This window comes from Panthera uncia (genome assembly GCF_023721935.1).
Source record: "Panthera uncia isolate 11264 chromosome B3 unlocalized genomic scaffold, Puncia_PCG_1.0 HiC_scaffold_1, whole genome shotgun sequence".
Classification (NCBI taxonomy): Eukaryota; Metazoa; Chordata; class Mammalia; order Carnivora; family Felidae; genus Panthera; species Panthera uncia.
The window spans coordinates 104,414,955-104,433,858 of NW_026057582.1; the positions used below are offsets into that span (position 1 = coordinate 104,414,955).

An 18,904-nucleotide genomic window follows, 5' to 3' on the forward strand; every position below is an offset into this window, starting at 1 on the left:
ACTTCACAAGGATAATTTTATTTTTTAAACCAAAATTTAAAGCTTTAAACAATATTATACCTATCATTATTTAGTACACTTATTTATTTATTTATATTAAAATTTTTTTTAATGTTTATTTTATTTCTGAGAGAGACAGAGCACGAGCAGGGGAGGGGCAGAGACAGAGGGAGACATAGAACCTGAAGCAGGCTCTAGGCTCCGAGCAGTCAGCAAAGAACCCGACTCGGGGCTCGAATTCACAAACTGTGTGAGATCATGATCTGAGCAGAAGTCAGACGCTCAACCAACTGAGCCACCCAGGTGCCCCTAGTACACTTATTTAAAATATATATGTAATGAGGCATATTAGTACACTTAATGAGGTATATTTAGTAGACTTATTTAAAATACACATGTAATAGGTATATCAAAATTAATTAAATAATTGGGATGCTTATATATAATAGAGTATTAATAATGCAACTTAGTACACTGATCACATGCCTGACCATGTGTATATATAGTCGTGAGTCAGTGTGTGAGGTAGTGAAATACATTTTTATTTTTCCTTTGTATAGATGACAGAAATTTTTTGTTGTAACTTCCAAAATGTAGACTATTAAAAGAACCCATTAACTTCCATGAAGTTTTTGGAGATATAAAATCTGCAAACAATGATAAGCAAACAAACAGAATGATAAGTGATTCCTCATTTCATATATACAAATGACACCACAAAGTCTTCCAAGGAAATGGCTTATGGATTTATAATCTTACAGGTAGTAAAGGCTGCCATTTCTGGGCAGGCCAGAAACACTGACAAACTTTAGGGAGCTAGAGAAGAGATTTGGAAACTGATGACCAAACCTGGTGAGGTGATTAGATGGTGCTTGTTTTCTGGCCTCAGAGCAAACACACTGATAAGGTCAGTAGAAAGCATTTCTGGCACCATGGAAAGAATGGAAACTTGCCCCCAAGGCCTTATAAAATTTACAGGGAAGAGTTAATTTTCTGCTTCTAATCTTATGGTTCTAATTTGGCTCACCATTCAGCAAGGTCTTTGTGCATTTATTGATGCCTCTTTTGGATCTGTGAATTAAAACATGACACATAGAGGGGCCACCTGGATGACTCAGTCGGTTAATCATCCAACTGTTGGTTTCCACTCAGGTCATGATCTCAAAGTTCGTGAGTTTGAGCCCCACATTGGGCTCTGTACTGACAATGCTGAGCCTGCTTCGGACTCCCTCTCCTTCTCTCTCTGCCCCTTCCTTGCTTGCTCTCTCTGTCTCTCTTTTAAAAATAAACTTAAAAATAAATAAATAAATAAATAAAACATGATACATAGAATAACACTTAAATAATTCAGGCTCGTAAACTGCATGAAATTGTTACCACCAGAATGAATCATCACACAATATTCATTTAGAAACTCTTCCCGAATATGCAAAGCTGGTTGAAAGGAATAATATTAATGTGATCATGAATACTTCTGGCAACGATGATTGTGTATGTTTTGTATGCCTACTTGCCTCCATTTTTAAGAAAATGCAGGGGTACCTGGGTGGCTCAGTCAGTTAAGTGTCTGACTCTTGATTTCAGCTCAGGTCATGATCTCACAGTTTATGGGTTCCAGCCACACATGGGGCTCTGGGTGGACAACACGGAACCTGCTTGGGATCTTCTCTCTGCCCCTCCCCAGCTTGTGTGCGCGTGCTCTCTCTCTCTCTCTCTTTCAAAATAAATAAATAAATTTTAAAAGATGTAAAAAGTGATCAACTAGGTAAGAAATATAATTAACATAGAGACAGCTCTTTTTTTTTTTTTTTACCAAGACAGATCTTTAAAAATAATCTGAGACAAAAGGAGAGGCTTTAAAAGAAAAATTGTCAACTGAGGGTTTATGGGGGGTGGGAGGGAGGGATGGGTGGGTGATGGGTATTGAGGGCACCTGTTGGCATGAGCACTGGGTGTTGTATGGAAACCAATTTGACAACAAATTTCATAATAAAAAAAAAAAAAAGAAAAAGAAAAAGAAAAATTGTCCCAAACCTGGTTGAGGAAAGAACTTTTCTCCTTTTTTAATGATTTAATTCACAACTTCCTTCTGGAAAGAAATTATGATTCCTGGTAAAAAAAAAAAAATGCTTAGAAAATTTTCTGCTAAATTTAAGACAATTAAGACTTGTTGTAGAAAATGGTCACCCACCCACCCAACTGACACCAGTTAAGAGTCTTAGTGACCTTTTCATCAAACATTCTTCTCCTTTCTCCCTCTCTCTCTGCCCCTCCCCGTTCATGCTCTGTCTCTCTCTGTCCCAAAAATAAATTAAAAACGTTGAAAAAAAAATTAAAAAAAAAAAACAAAAAAAAAACATTCTTCTCCTTTTAAAAATCTAGTCTAACAATGATTATCTAACCATTTACCAAAGGTGAATTTGTAAACTAGGAGTGCCAGAGGCCTTTCCCCTTATAGCAAGATTGTAATAAAACTTTAAATGGTCCTAACTAAAGTGTCAGAAGTGTCTTCTTTGGGGCACCTGGGTGGCTCAGTCGGTTAAGCATCTGACTCTTGATCTCAGCTCAGGTCATGACCTCATGCATGGTTTGTGAGTTGGAGCCCTGCATTGGGCTCTGCACCTACAGGCAGAGCCTGCTTGGGATTCTCTCTGCTTCTCTTTCTGCCCCTCCCCTGCTCATGAGCACACATGCACTCTTTCTCTCTCTCTCAAAAATAAATAAATAAACATTAAAAAAAAAAGTGTTTCCTTTAATGCTGGTGCCAACTGTATGCTATGTAGTTCCCCTGAAAGAATACTTGCTTGTGAAAGGTGATAACAACAAAATTCAGATAGATTAATACACAAGGCTTTCTTACCAAATGGTTAGTCATTCCTCACATTATTTAGCAATTCATTTTCAAACGAAGCTATTCCTACAGGGCTGTCTACGGGAATGATTAAACTTCACATGTCCCATATAATTAAAATGAAAGGCTGAGAGACTGATTTTATTCTGCTTACTCTTGGACTTTGATTTAGTCAGGAACTGAAGGAGATAACTGGTTAGACTGTAGCCAGGAGCAAAAGGTCAAAGACAGAAAAGTGAGGATTATAAAGAAGGGTCAGCAACATAGAAAGTTTCAAATCCTTATAGCTAAGATGAAAGTGGTGGCTGCAGAGTGTCCTTTCTTGGAGAAAGTACATACTTTGTTCCATTGCTATACACCAGTCTGCCCAAACTTCCAATACTTTGCAAATGTTCCTGAAATGCTTCCAGCAAGTTATGGATCTGTTGAAAAAGAATTTGCTCTCTTAGATCATTTTACTTCAGCATAAAGATGGCTTCCCTTTGGATACCCATCTCTCTTCTCAACCACCATCTTGCAGATGGAGGCATCAAGTCAGTGCTTAAGCACCAGTAATTTTGGACTTAATTGCCCTACCTTTTCAAAAAATGCCCCACTGATTCTACTATATGTTTCCTTCCTCCAGGTTTAATATAAAAATTGGCCCCTAGAAGAAATATGTGGTTCTGTTGGTATCATAATTTAACCCCTTCCCAGATCTTGAACATTTCATCCTTATCCATCCATCTCAGCTCCCATGTGTTGTCATTTCCTTACATCACTACTTTTAGATTTCCTTTGCTATTTATTTATTTATTTATTTATTTATTTATTTATTTATTTAGAGAGTGCTTGTGTATGAGTGGGAGAAGATCAGAGGGAGAGAGAATCCTAAGCAGGCTCAATGCCCAGAGCAAGGCTTGATCTCACCACTGTGAGATCATGACCTGAGCCAAAATCAAGAGTCCATCGCTTAACCAACTGAACCACCCAGATGCCCCTAGATTTCATTTTATGTTCCATTAAGTTTTCTTTACTGAGAAGAGAATGTGCTGCTATTGGGGACTTTCCAGAATTATTGTTTGAACTGAATTATTCAATTGGCTTCTGAGTATGTGATGCTTATGAAAATGGAGGTAAAAACAAACAAGGGCTTGTCTGCCCTTCCTGGCATCAGCTGATGATAGATGGCCCACTCCAAGGAGCAGAACAGGCTGACCTGGAAATACAGAGCAGTCTCCACCACCTTGATGCTTCTGCTGGCTGTCAGCCTCGAGGGCATCATATCCTCAGTGTGAGAAGCAGGAGACTGAGGGCAGGAAGATGCTTATCCTTAGACCCTGGAGCAGGGCAGGACCCTACCTGGTACCTTAACCCTGGGCTGAGATTAAAGTGCCCTGAGCAGAGGAGTCAAGACCCTGGACAACTCAGTGTGTATTTTTCTATTTTCACCACCCGTTGTTATTAGGAAAAAAGTCCTTTTTCATGGTGGGGGTTTTTTTTTAACATTTTTTTTTTTTTTAAAGCATCAAGAGTCTGATGCTGAACCAACTGAGCCACCCAGGAGACCCTCTTTTTCTTTGTTTTGTTTTTGTTTTAAAACAGAAAAGCTAACTGGTTGGGCCAGGTGAAAATCTCCTGAGTTTAAAGGGCCTGTGTTTTGTCATCACGTAATTGGCTCCTCTTGATAACAATTTCTAAAACACCTTTCTTTTTTACTTCTTTTTGAAGCTTATACAGTTTGATAAGAAAAAGAGGTCCACATGACAAGCTCAGGGGTGCATGGCTGGTTGTAGCAAGGATGAACAGGATCAGAACTTAGTTCTTCTAATGCTACGGTATTCACTTACTCAGCAGTTATTAGCCACAAATAATGTATGTATTAGTTACAGTACTAGCTAGATTTTTGTAGTGAAGAGATCCCAAGCACAGTGCGACCTCGAATCATGTCAAAGTTTACTTCTCTCACATAGAACACTCCAGAGGTAGTCAGTTGGTCCAGGGAAGGTAGGCTGCTCTGCTCCATGAGGTCATTCAGGGAGCCAGATTCCTTTATCTCATTGCCTGGGTCCACAAACTTTCTCTGTAAAGGGCCAAAGAGTAAACATTTAGGCTTTGCAGGGTATACAATCATTGTCACAACTGCTTGATTCTGCTAATGTAGTGTGAAAGCAGCCATAGACATTATGTAAGCAAATGGCATGGCCATGTTCCAATAAAACTTTATTTACAAAAATAAGCCGCAGGTCAAATTTGGCTCATAGGTTGTAATATAATGACCTCTGTCCTTAAATGTCCTTTTCACCATTTTATCTGTATTCAAGACAATGGAAAGAAGTAGATGGGTTGAAATTTTTCTTCTGAAAACAAGATCCATAGATAAAAAGTACTGTGACATAGTCACACAATGGAATACTATGTAGATAAGAATGAATGAACCACAACTATACACAATAACATGGATGAATGCTATAAGTTTAATGTTGAGCCAAAGAAGCCAGACACAAAAGATTGCATACTTGATTGATTCAATTTACATAAAGTATAAAACTAAGCCAAACTAATCTATGGTATTAGAAGTCAGAATAGTGGTTGCCCTTGTGGGGGATAGTGACAAGAAGTGGACACAAGAAGACTTCTGAGTTCTGGCAATGCTTTATTTCTTAAGGCCCCCGTGACATTCCTCCAAGACAGACAGAGAGGATAGTGGAAGATTGAGGTCAAGGAGTCACTCCAGGGACCCACAGGAGTAGCTATCCAGTTCACAGCCACGGTTATGCGATGGGCATGAGATTTGAGCCATCCAAGGTACCTCACCTCCCGGCCATAACAACTGATCCTAAACATGGATATATGATCAGGGCAAGGACAAATAGAGCCCTTTTACAGGAACTGCCAAACTGGATCTGAGAAAGGGGACTTCCTTCCCTTCCATCCATAAAGATATGAGCCTGGATTTCCTGCAGCCTGGTCCAGGTTCTTGGAGATGACTAGCCTGTGGGAATAAGGAGCCTGATATCCAGAAAGAAGCAGGGAGAGAGCTGAAGAGAGAAAGAGCTAAGGATCTTCAGGCTCTTGGTTCCAGCTATCCCTAAGGTCAGCTCCACCCTGCCTTTCCCAGTTATATGAGTCAATAAATTCCTTTTGAATTCCTTCTGTGCTTAAGAGAATTAGTGTTGAGTTCCTCTCTCATGAAAACTATCATCTGCCTTTCTCCTCAAAATACACGCTGAATCAGAGCACTTCTTATTGTCTCCATGGTCACTATCCTGATCCAAACCACTGCTGTCCCTTGCCAGGATGAATGCAACAGTCTTCTAGTTCCTCTTTTGCTCTTTTACAATCCATTCTCCACCCAGCAGGCCAAGTGATCTTAGATAAATGTCAGTCAGACCACGTTACTTCCTGTCTAGTGATTTCTCATCTCACCCAAACCCATCCTGTTTTACAAAGCTCTGCATAATCCGCTTCTAACTTTATCTCTGGTCACTTCCCCTTATCACTATCTCTCAACTCCTTTACCCCCTCCCCATTTTTTCATTATTTCTTCAGTGCCTTAACACCTGCTGTCCCAGATCTTTGCATGGGCCTTGGCATTTGGTTTTTAGCACAGTCATATAGGAATCACATTTCCCCCACCCAATCTCTCTGTATATCATTTTGTTGTTTAAATTATTCACAGAAATTGTCACCAGCTGAAATGATCTTGTTTTTGTTTCCTTTTTTATTGCTTGTCCATCCCTCCCCTAAAGAGAGAGCTCCAGGAGAGCAGTGTCTTTGTATCCATGTATCCATGCAGGAGGTGCTCAAGTAGTATTTATTGAAAGAATGTTAGGAAATGAGTTAGGAAATGATGAGGAGCTGGGGTTCCATGTAGGACTAGGTTCTCCTAGTGGGTCTCCTTTTCTCTGCACCACGCCATCATCCACATCGTTAACCAGTATTAACTTAGAGAGGAACTTGGACCTGTCACCTGACCTCACTCAATTTGTTTGCTCATTTGTGAAATGGGAACTCCTTGCTGAGCCAACTCCAAAGACTGTTGGAGATGCAAGAAGCCAGTGGGTGGGAAAGCCCAGAGCCCACTGACAATCAGAATCAAATGGGTCTGGGGGCACCTGGGTGGCTCAGTCGGTTAAGTGTCTGACTTCGGCTCAGGTCATGACCTCACAGTTGGTGAGTTCGAGCCCTGCATCAGGCTCTGTGCTGACAGCTCAGAGCCTGGAGCCTGCTTCAGATTCTGTGTCTCCCTCTCTGTCCCTCCCCAGCTCACTCTCTCTCTCTCACAAAACTAAACATAAAAAAAAAAAAAAAAAAAAAAATCAAATGGGTCTGGCCTTGCTCTGCTTCCCCACCAAGTCCTTCCCGCTTGATGTTGTTCAACCTACTCTGTGGAATTCCTCCTCTCTGGGTCACTTGCCTTGCCTCCCCCAACACTTAGCCCTCCAAAGGTCTTGTTTTACTGCTTCTTGTAGGGAATTTACATAAGACCATGACCTTCACTGTGAGAAAGCACAGGCTATAAAAGGCCAGGCTTGGCTCCCAGCTCTGTGGTTAAATATTGATAATAGCAGGAAACAGAGGCCTGGGGCGGGTATACCACATATCCCCCTGCAGTAATGGAACACCCAGACTGAGGGTCTTCCCCAGCCCATTGCCTGGGCTGGAAAGACAGTCCACATGTTTTCTCTTTACTTCAGATCAACATATAGGAAGGAAAGTATGGAGCTGCTGGCTCTTGCAGATCGTGAAAGCCAGGCGGAGCCTGTTTGTCATCTAAGGCCACTCATTCAAGAGGTCATTCACCCTGGAGTGACAGAGGAGGTTCCAGGCCTGGGCGTGTGCTAAGGGCAGAGCTACCAGCTGGGCCCCACTGCCACAGGCTCTACAGCACTGTTCCCCCAGGTGACGGCTGTGACGGGTGCTCAGGCACAGAGACCATCCAGTGCTCCGGTAAGGGGAGGACATAGAAACCAACGCTGCTCCCAGCAGCAGATCAAGGCAGGCCCAGGAAGTCAGATCCCAGGTGAGTGTCATCAACCTCCCATGGGGATGGGTGGCTCGGGCTCTTTGGCAGGAATCACGGTCCCATGGCAGATGGTTAAGCCCTGTGTAAAACACAGGAATCTCCCAGAGGGGCCTAAGGAGACATAACTAAATGCAATGGGATATCCTGGATGGGACCCTGGAATAGGAAAAAAGACATTCACAGAAAAATGAAAGCCAAATAAATCATGAAGTTTAATTAATAATAAAAAAAAATTATTTATTTTTGAGAGAGACAGAGACAAAGCATGAGTGGGGGAGGGGCAGAGAAAGAGGGAGACACAGAATCCGAAGCAGGCTCCAGGCTCCGAGCTGTCAGCACAGAGCCCGATGTGGGGCTCGAACCCACGAGCTGTGGGATCATGACCTGAGCTGAAGTCGGATGCTTAAGTGACTGAGCCACCCAGGTGCCCCTAGTTAATAATTTTTTTAAAGCAGGTATATTAATACGATGCCCATTCTAGAAGGAAACTGGATAAGCGCTCTGAAGGAAACGTGTCCTTTGTTCCTGTGGCCTCTAACACAAGCAGGGAGGGCTGGCTCTCAGTTCTAGGCTTGTATTCATGTTGTCATTGTTTGTTTGTTGGCGTATGTTTATTATAACAATATTATACACATTTAAAACACACATTCCACTGTGGACATCAGCCCACATGCAGATTTGTACACCACTGTCTTGTCCACTGTGGCTTTATAGTAAGTCTTGAAATCAGGTAGCATCAGTCCTCTGATGTTTCTCTTCTCCTTCAGTGTTATGTTGACTAACTCTGGGTCTTCCTCTCCATATAAACTTTAGAATCAGTTTGTCCATATCCATAAAATAACTTGCTGGGATCTTGGATTGATATTGCACTGAATCCATAGATCAAGCTGGGAAGAACTGACATCTTATTAGTTCCATTAATTAAACATCCAAAATTGGAACTGTTGTCTCAAAAGATAGAATATACACAAACACTAAAAAAATACAAATACGCTAAATAATACTTAAAATATACATACAAAATACATACATTTAAAAATATATAATTACATGTATTGTTTGCATGAAGGTAGTGTGTACTCATGAGAAACGTATACAGTACAGAAATGTTCAAAGTGAACACCCCACATATCCAGGCCCCATCCACTTCCCCAGAAAGAGTCAGTGTTGGCTATCTTGACCTTCACGCTCTTTTCTCTGTGGGTCTGGGGGGGGTCTGCATATGTGACAGGAGCCTATGGCCAATGTTGCTAGTTAATCCAGACCCTCCTGCATCTGAGACTGGACAGAAAATCACAACCCTTCTTAGCAAGTGCTCTGGACAGACAGCTGGAGCTGGAACAGCAAATCATACATTAGCCATTCCTGTAACTTTGTCTTTTCCTTATTCAACAGATGTTCAGTAAGTAATGAGTAAGTAGGTAGTAAGCTTCCAAGTCCAGGAAAGTCTAAAAAAGATCTTTCTTGGGGGCGCCTGGGTGGCTCACTAAGTGTCATCTCAGGTTTTGATCTTAGGGTCATGAGTTCAAGCCCCACACTGGACTCCACATTGGGCACGGAGCCTACTTAAAATTTTTTAAAATAAGAAAATAAAATAAAACACTTTCTTTCTCCTTGACTTCCATCTCTATCTTGACATGCAAATGATCATTCATATATGAAAAACTTAGCTCAGTATTTAAAAAAATTTTTTATAAGTTTATTTATTTTTGAGAGATAGAGACAGAGAATGAGCAGGGGAGGGGCAGAATGCAAAGCAGGCTCCAGGCTCTGAGCTGTCAGCACTGAGCCCGACGTGGGGCTCGAACCCATGAACCGTGAGATCATGACCTGAGCTGAAGTCGGACGCTTAACCTACTGAGACACCCAGGTGCCCCAAACTTGCTTAGTATTATATTTGTGTCAAAATATTTCCCCTCAAAATATGTAGATGCTTCTTTATTTCTCACAGAGCATTTAGAGTTGGAAAAAAACTCTGATGTCAATCCTTTTACTAGTACTTTGTTTTTCTAGTTGGCTGTTTGCTATCCAGCTATCTTTGGATGTTCCTGAGCGTCCAAAGCTATTGCAGAAAGCCGTATCAGAAGAGGGGAGCTTGAGATTGCCTCCGAGACGCTCTGTTCTCTTTTTGTGTTTGTTTTTGGTTAGCCCCATGACGTTTTCACCGTGGGTCTGTTCAAAACTCTTCTGTTTTACTTCTTTACTTTTATTTCCATTCCTGCCCCCTTTTTCCTCTTCCCCCAGAGATAACTATCCTAATATGTGTAATGTGTATCTTTTTTTAAAAATGTGTTTTGTAAAACGTGTAGTTTTGTGTGCATATATTTTGAATTTTCCTAAGTGGTATGGCATGCCCCCTTATCTGTTGGGGATAATTTCTTTGGGATATATACATACTCAGGAGCAGAACTGCTGTGTCGTGAGTCGTGTACACTTTGGCTGATTTGCTCTAGATGGCGGCCTGTCTACACACCCTCTGTTAGTGCCTAAGGCTATAGTCCCAGAGCTCTACCAACACACAGCATTATCTACCATTTAAACTATGTCCATCAGATAGATGTCAAGTGCTATTTCATTTTTATTTTAATTTTCATTCTTTTGATTACCAAAAGATTGATCACTTTTTCATATGCTTGCTAGCCTTTGGGTTTCTGATTTTGTAAGTTGCCTGTTTATATCCTTTAGCTTTTATTACGGTTCCTATCTTTTTCTTAATTTGCAAGAATTCTTTATATACTCTAGATATCAGTCTTTTCTTGATTTTAAGCGTCATCAATATCTTATCCCAACTGGAAATGTGCTTGTTACTTTATTGAGGGTATTCTTCATTGAATGGATAATCTTATGTTTGATATAATCAAATCCATCAGTTTTTTTGTTATTGAAGATTTGAGCTTTTAAGAAGTCCTACCTTGCTTCTATTAACTTACATTTTTTCCTCTTCCAATTAGGTCTTTAATTTTGGTGTCTACTTCAGTTTGCTGTTTGTTAGATGTGCACCTCGTCTTCCTTTTCTTCATCAGTAGCTAGTTTCCCTGACATCATCCACTGAACAATTCCTCCTTTACCTACTGGTTAGTGTGTCCAGTTCCCACGTGTACATAGGTCTCTATGAAATCTCTGTTCTGATCCGTTGGTATAGTGATTTGGTCTTGTGTCAAAACCATATTTTAAAAATTTGTTTAGAGAGAGATTGAGAGAGCACGTGAGTGGGGGAGAGGGACAGAGGGAGAGAGAGAAAGAGAATCTTAAGCAGGCTCCAGGCTTAGCTCAGGGCCTGATGCCGGTTCCATCCCACAACCCTTGGATCATGACCTTAGCCAAAATCAAGAGTCAGACATTCATGTGACTGAGCCACCCAGGCACCCCAAAACCACATTTTTTATCACTATGTCTCAACCTCTAGTGGGGTCAGTCTCTCCTCTTTTTTTTTTAAGATTGACTTAGCTACTTTTATATGTTTACTTTTTCCATATAAATGTTAGAATAAGTTTATCAAGATCCTCAAAAAGTCCAGCTAGAATTTTGATTGAAATTGTATTGGATTAATAGATTAACTTGGGGATAATTGACATGTTCATAATATATTTATCCTTTCCAAAATCATAGATGTCTCTCCATTTATTCAGACCAAATTTTTTTTTTGTCCTACAGTTTTAAAATTTTCTTCATAGAGGTCTCTTCTATGCTTGGAAAAGTTTATCTAGATGCTTTATGGCTTTGATGCTATTATGAGTGACGTCTTATTTTTATTGAATTTTCCAATTTCACTAATATTGTGAGAAATGCTATTGAACTTGTATATAGCAACTTTACTAAATGCTTCTATTAGTTCTAATTGTGTGTCTTTCTAAGTAGATGATCTTGTCATCTGAGAATTATGAGTTTTACATCTTTCCTATCAAATTTTACAGTTTATTTATGTATTCATGTAATTGAATCTCTATTACATATAATATTGTGTAAATTTCATGTGTATATTAGTTTGATACATTTATATATTGTAATATGATTGTCTTTGTAATTGTATTTATCACATTACATAATTATAGCATAATATTATTGTCTATTTTATGCATTAGATCACTATGGCTTATTTACTACTAGTTGCAAGTTTGTACCCTTAAATAATATAAAGCTTATCTCTCCCCCAACATTTCCTGGCAACTACCATTTCCCTCCATTTTTTACAAGTTTGACTTTTTAAATTTTTTTTATTTTTTATTTTTATTTTTATTCATTTTTTTTAAGTTCTTTATTTTGAGAGAGAGAGAGAGAGAGAGAGAACATGAGCAAGATGGGGCAAAGAGAGAGAGAGAGAGGGAGAGAGAGAATCCCAGGCAGGCTCCATGCCTAGCATGGAGCCCAACCCGGTGCTCGATCTCACAAACCATGAGATCATGACCTGAGCCAAAACCAAGAGTCAGGCACTTAACTGACTGAGTCACCCAGGTGCCCCTAACTCTTTTTTTTAGAATCCACATAAAAGTTATATCATACAAGCTTCTAATGTCAAACTGTCCTTCCATTCCTGGTATTAAGCTTCCTTGGTAATGATTTTCTTAATACATTGTTGAATTTGGGCAATTAGTACTTTATTTAGGATTTTTTCATCTACTTTCATAAGTGAGTGGGCCTATCATCTTTTCTTTTTGCATGGTCCTCATGTAGTTTTGAAACCAGTGTTAAAAGAACAATCCAATTGGTGCTGTTCATTTTGGGGGACAACTTATTTAAAGTAAGAATTATCTGCTTATTGAGAGTTTATTAGAACTCACAATTAAAGCCATCTAGACCTGGACTTTATTTTTCTGAGAGTTTCAAGTATCTTGTCTAGTTTTGACATTTTCTATTTTTCTAGAAATTCATCCATTTCTGGTTTGTCAAGTTTATTAGTACATAGTTCAAAATACACTTAAAAAAATTATTTGAGAGAGAGTGAGAGAACAGGGGAGGGGGAGAGAGAGAGGGAGAGAGAGAATCCCAAGCAGGCTCTGCACTGTTAGCACAGACCCCCACACAGGGCTTGAACTCATGAACCATGAGATCATGACCTGAGCCAAAATCAAGAGTTGGATGCTTGACCAGCTGAGCCACCCAGGTGCCCCAGGTTCAAAACACATTTCTATATATTTAAATCTCTGGTCTAACTTTGGTTCTATTTGTATCTTTTCTCTTTTTCTGGATCAATCTTGCCAGAGATTTATTTATAAATATATTTAAAAAAAACGGGTTTTTGGTTTTGTTCATCTTGTCAATTCCCCCCTGCCTTGATTTCATTGATTTCTACCTCTATTTTTATTATTTCCTTTTTTGTTCTTCAGAGGACCCAGGGATTTGCCTAGACAAATTAACCAGAGGCAGAGCCAGATGAGGGGCCAGCCCCTTGGTCTTAGATCAAGGCTCACTTCCCTTGGCCTGAGGCCTCCTGTCAGGAGCCCAGAACAGCTGGGAGAATCAGCTGCCACAGCCGGGCCCCAGCCTGGACACAGACCTGGGATGTATCATACAGAAGCCTCATGTGTCTAGTCAGAACTGAGACATGCAATAAGTGTAAAATTTACACCCAATTTCAAAGACCTGGTACAAAAAAATGCAAAATATCTCAACCATTTTTATATTGATTACATTGAAATGGTACTTTTGGGGATATGTTGGATTAAACAAAATATGTTGGATTAAACAAAGTTAATTGCACCTATTTCTTATTTTAATCTGGAGAGTGGGAATTTTTGTATGAAGTAGTAATAGCACAGGTAGTATAAGAATATGTCAAGCACGATGTGTGACTGTTTTGAGACTGACTGAGGTTTGGTAAATACAATTAGCTTAACCTGTTTTGTTTTGTGGGAATGGAAACAGGCTCAAATTAAGGAAGGGGTTTATCCAGGGAGCATGAGTTCAGTTTTTTCTGTTGCAAATGGCAGAAAAACAATTCTGACAACATGTCCAAAAAAGAAAAAGAAAAAAGAGAAAGAAAAAAAAAGTTATCAGAGGTTTGCTGAGGACTGACCAATCTGGCCTAGGAATGGTGATGGAGAAAGAGGAGAGCCCAGCTTTCAGTAGCAGGAGCTGGCGACTACCTTTCTCTGGCACTTTTTCCTATTCTCAGCTCTGTGTCTCAGGTCTCCAGAAGAGAGACTGATAGGCCCAGGCTTTGTGGGGAGACAGGAGCCTGTGATAGTCTATTACATGGCATCAATGGTGAGAGGTGGGACAATTTGCTAAGAAACCCGGGTGACCTAGTGCATTGGGCTGCAGAAGCTGGATGGGGATGCTGGGCAGGCAAAAATGAAAAATGTCCCCTACAAGGGTCCCACAGCCTGCCAGTGACTCAATCCTCCTTACTCCCAGGTCAGTGCTCCTCTCCACACATGATGAGTCTCAATAAATATTTGAGTGTCACCCACTTCAATGGTTTCTGCCTCTCCAGACCCTACCTGCCCTGAGGCAGTCTTGGTCCAGTAACTCTGCGCCAGAGGAGAGCTGGGTTAGGGTAGTAAGGGAGGTCAAACTGGGGTGGGGTATCCATCCATGCTCTCTGCTTTGTTTCCAGGGGTCTTCAGGGCTTTGCTCAAGGGCCAGAACCTAGGAGCCCAGGCGGGCAGCTCGGGAGCAGAGGGGCCTAAGGATTTCATTGTCAGAAACGTATCCCAACCGTGAACAGGGGCATGGACCACAATGACGGTGTCATCCAAGCTCCAGCTGGCACCGTGGTGCCTCAGGAACTGCTCGAAGAAATGCTTTGGTTTTTTCGGGTAGAAGATGGTAAGTGGTGGGGGACTGGTCGGGGGTGGGGGTCTGTCCTCAACACAGTGGAATTTGGCTGAAGCCTCCTGACACAGCCTCATCCTTCAGGATGCACATGTCCTCCAAGGTGGGGACCGAGGCTGAGGGGTCTTAATTCCCCAAGGGGTCTGGCCTACCCGCACCCTCCTCTCCTTGGGCTGTGGTCATTCATTCACTCATTTATTCAATCGTTCACAAGTATTTATTAAGTTCCTTCTGTGCAGCAGGCACTGTTCTCAGCACTGAGGTTACAGCAGTGAATAAAGCACAAATGTCCATGCCCTCATGGAGCATACATTCTAATGAAAGAGTAAAGAAACCAGACACACAAGTAAAATGCATAGTATGTTGGTGATGAGTAATAAGGAGAAAAACTAAGCACAGAAAGGGGATAGAAGTGTAGGTACTATGGTCAAGGAAGGCCTCACTAAGATGCTCTTGTTTGCATAAAGGCTTACAGGAGATGAAATGATTAGCCACGCAGATTATGTGTGGGAAGAACATTCCTGGCAGGGGAACAGCTAATGCAATAGCTTTGAGGCTGGACCCTGACTCGCTTTGGCACTGTGTGGACAGATCTTATTATCCAAATTCAGATTAGCCACTTCAGGTGTTCTCTTTTGGCAGTTGTGGAACAGTTTTACAGCCATCCCTTCCTTCCCACCCCCAGCCTCCTTTCCTTCCTTCCTTTCCTCGCACTGCACAGGGCTGGCCTCTGGCACAACTCTGGAGTGTGAAGTTTATGTCCACCCACACCCCCGCTTTCCACACAATTATCCAACTGCCGTGCTGTCCCTCTTTAGATTAGGGCTTCTGTAGAGCAGAAATCATGCCTCCCGGTCTCTCTCCCCCACAACTGAGTTCCTGCAGGGCAGGGGTCTCTGACACCCGGCCTACAGCAGAGGACGATTGGTGCTGTGAGCTGAGGCTGAGCCCAAGCCCCAACTGTTGGTGGGCCTGAGGGGCACCCAGCCTCTTCTCAAGGCTCCATTCTGTGTGTCCTTCCCCAGCATCTCCTTGGAATTATTCCATCTTTGCCCTGGTGGGTGTGGTGATTGTGATAAGCATTGTCCTCCTGAGAAAGAGCATCCAGGCAAACAGGTGAGGAGCTGGCCTAGGGGTGGTCTCTGGGGAGGTGGGGAAATCTAGGGAGGGGTCACATAGGGGCTTGGCTAGCCACCCTTTGGGACAGCAAAATGCAGCCTTTGGAGTCCTTTGACAACACAAAGCTGTTGAAAAACTAGCAACTGTCCCTGATTACTACCCCCTGTCCCTGGCCAGCAAGCAGAGGTCAGGATCTCTGGTTCTGGAGTCACATAGGTCTGGGTTCAAATCCCAGCTCTGCCACTCTCACAAGTAAGAGATTCTGATACAAAGGGTCTGGGGTGGTCATTGGCATTTTGCTAAATTCCCTGGATGATAAACTTCCAGGGCTGACTTTTGAGAGCTCCTTGAGGACACAGACCACATCTGACTCAATTTTGTTTCCCCAAGCAACTGGCAGTGTTGGGTTCTAGAAATGATTCAATAAATGCTTGGTTCACACATCTTCCTCCCTCCTTCCCTCCTTCCCTCCCTTCCATTTTTCTTTCAACAATTACTATATACCCACCAGTCATCACTATCAGTAACCTTCAAACAAAAATAATGAGAACCCCTCCCTCATATCCGTACCATGTTTTACAATTTAAAAAGTACCTTCACGTTCTCTCATTTGACCCTCAAGACAGCTCTGTAAGATAGGGCAGGCACAAGTTATTTATTTCCATTGTACAGAATAAGGTAATTAAGGATCTAAGGAAATGTTGGCCTAGCTTCTGTGCTCTTCCTTCTATGCTTTTATATTATGCATGAATTTTCTTCATAGTTCTGCTATAAAGTAAAAAACAAAAAACACACCCAGTGCCCTTTGTTCACACTGAGAACTAGTACTTATGAATTGCTGTGGCCTCATTCACTACTCATTCTGCAGGTAAGAGCTGAGCACCTGCTCTGTGCCAAGCTCTGTTCTGAGAGTGGGAGCCATAGTCATGGGCAAGAGGGATTCAGCCCCTGCCTTATAGAATTTACAGTTTGGTAGGGGGACAAGTGTAGTTCAGAGTGACAGATGCTCAGTATGGGACATACAGAGTACAGTGGGAGCACAGTAGTGGGATCTGGGGCCTTCAGGGCAAAGAGATAGAGGGAGGGTGGGCCAAGGAAGCTTTCCAGACTGAGGGAGAGCAGACATCAAGCTTGACGCGCTGGAGGAGGAGGGCCCAGCCATGTGGCTGTGGCATGTGAGTGGGATGGGGATAGAGGGAGGACAAGAAGGGGGCAGGACCCAGAATTTATGTGTCCTGGGGGCCATGACAAGGTATTCAGGTTCTAGCTCATGGGCACTGGGGAGCCAGGGAATGGCTTTGAACAGGGACGTGAAAGTCTTATGTTTTACCAAGGTTAGTCTGGATGCAGGACATAAGAGGAACCAAAGGGATATAGCTTCTAAAAAGGTGACCTTGCCTTTCTTACCCTGTCAGGAGGCATTGCCCTCAACAAGGTCAACTCGGGAGCAAAGTGGCCGTCCATGGGAAAGGCAGACAATGAGCTACTCCTCCTGTGGCCCAAGCAGATTCTCTGGGCAGTCAGCTCTTACCACAGCTCGGTCCCTCTACTCTGGCCAGGAAATCTAGGGGTACCTTGAGTAAAACCACCTTCGGGGAGATGACATTTAGGGGAGTTACTGGAAGGAAGGCTGGGTCTTGAATGCCAGGTTAAGGACATGGGCAGTCGGGAGCCACTAAAGATGCTTGAGTTAAGGCGAGATGTGTGCACACTACGGTTTTAGAAACATGACTGAGGCATGGGGGCTGGTTTGGAAAAGCAAGGACCTAGAAGCAGGAAGATTAGTTAGGAATTTCCCTAAAGTAGTTTGTCTGAGGATGGGGTGGGATGAGGGTGGAGATGGGGTGTGGGGTAACAAGGACCTGAACTAAGTAGAATGAAGTCCTGGGATAGAAAATGTGTGGGTTGGTGAAAAGAACACAGAACCCAGAGTCAGGAGACTTAAGTGCATGTCTAAGGTATGTGCTTTTTTGACCTTTTTGAGCCACATGTCACCTTGAAGGGGAGCCTGTAGCAATAATAGTTGAGCTCATGGTGGCAATGAGGATCTGGGGAGACGATGCACTGGTGAGTATAAACTGTTTCTCTGCCAAAAGAACATCACACTATCTTGGCTTTCTCCCCCAGCAGTTCCCAGAACTGCCCACTGGATTTTCCACCTCGCTAGTCCACTTGCGAGACCTAGTCTTGCCCCAGCCCCTCAGTCCCCCAGCTCAGGGAACCCCGATTCAACAGCATTTTCTCTCCTCCCAGAAATCAAAAGACACTGAGGAAAAACAAACTGGAAACAACAACTCTGGAAGTCCAAGACTTGGCTGAGGCCGGAGCCAGAGAGGACAACAACCTGAACATGCTAAGAGAGACTTTGCTCTCAGAAAAGCAAAATTTGGCCCAGGTGGAAACTGAGTTAAAAGGGAGAAAGGCGCCACTGGTTCTCCTTCCAGACCCACAAGAATCCGAGAGCTAGGAGGGGTCCAGAGCACCGCCCCATGTTGTCAGCAGATTCAGTGAATGAACTGCAATCAAAATATTGTTATGAAAAAAAAAAACCCTCCTTTTTATTAAAATGCATCTGAAGTGGGCATTTGGAAATGCAGTTTGTTCCAATGGGGGTGGTTCAACACAAGGGGCTTGGAGCAAAATCGCAAAATCCATAGCTGGCCTGTGGGTCAGGAAGCTGGGCTACGACTTCTAGTGTGGTTTTGAGGAGTTCATAGCCTGTCTCTGACCTCAACCTCTCCATCTACATAATGGGGCTGAAGGCTGGATTATAGCTGTTGTTCTTTTTTTTTTTTTTATATGTAAAACTTTTTTTTTTTTTTTGAGAGAGAGAGAGAGAGAGAGAGAGCAAGAGAGCGCGAGCACAAGCAGGGAAGGGACAGGGAGAGAAGAGACACAGAATCTGAAGCTGACTTCAGGCTCTAAGCTGTCAGCACAGAGCCTGGCGTGAGGCTCGAACTCACAAACCACGAGATCATAACCTGAGCTGAAGGCCGACGCTTAACTGACTGACCCACCCAGGTACCTCTAGAGCCGTTGTTCTTAATCCAAGCTCCTGGAATTGCCAAGAGCAGGATTCTGGGCTCAGAATCCCCTTGCCACCCCTTCCTCCTACCAGAACCATTTCCTTTATCTGCTTATCCGCTGAGGGT

At 42.4% G+C, this 18,904-nt stretch overlaps 1 protein-coding gene across 2 annotated transcripts; it reads left to right on the top strand.

Annotated features, from left to right (window-relative positions):
* Positions 1 to 7,665: 7,665 nt before the first annotated feature.
* On the top strand, positions 7,666 to 18,230 carry SLC51B (solute carrier family 51 subunit beta). 2 transcript variants are annotated; one of them, XM_049611790.1, is made up of 4 exons: positions 7,666 to 7,856; positions 14,416 to 14,627; positions 15,659 to 15,749; positions 18,006 to 18,230. In XM_049611790.1, the coding sequence occupies exons 2-4, from the start codon at positions 14,531 to 14,533 to the stop codon at positions 18,217 to 18,219; spliced, it is 402 nt and encodes a 133-aa protein (XP_049467747.1). In that variant the 5' UTR covers positions 7,666 to 7,856; positions 14,416 to 14,530; the 3' UTR covers positions 18,220 to 18,230. The 2 variants fall into 2 exon arrangements, with proteins under 2 accessions (XP_049467747.1, XP_049467748.1); XM_049611791.1 differs by lacking the exon at positions 7,666 to 7,856 and having other exon boundaries at positions 13,534 to 14,627.
* The last annotated feature ends 674 nt before the right edge of the window (positions 18,231 to 18,904 follow it).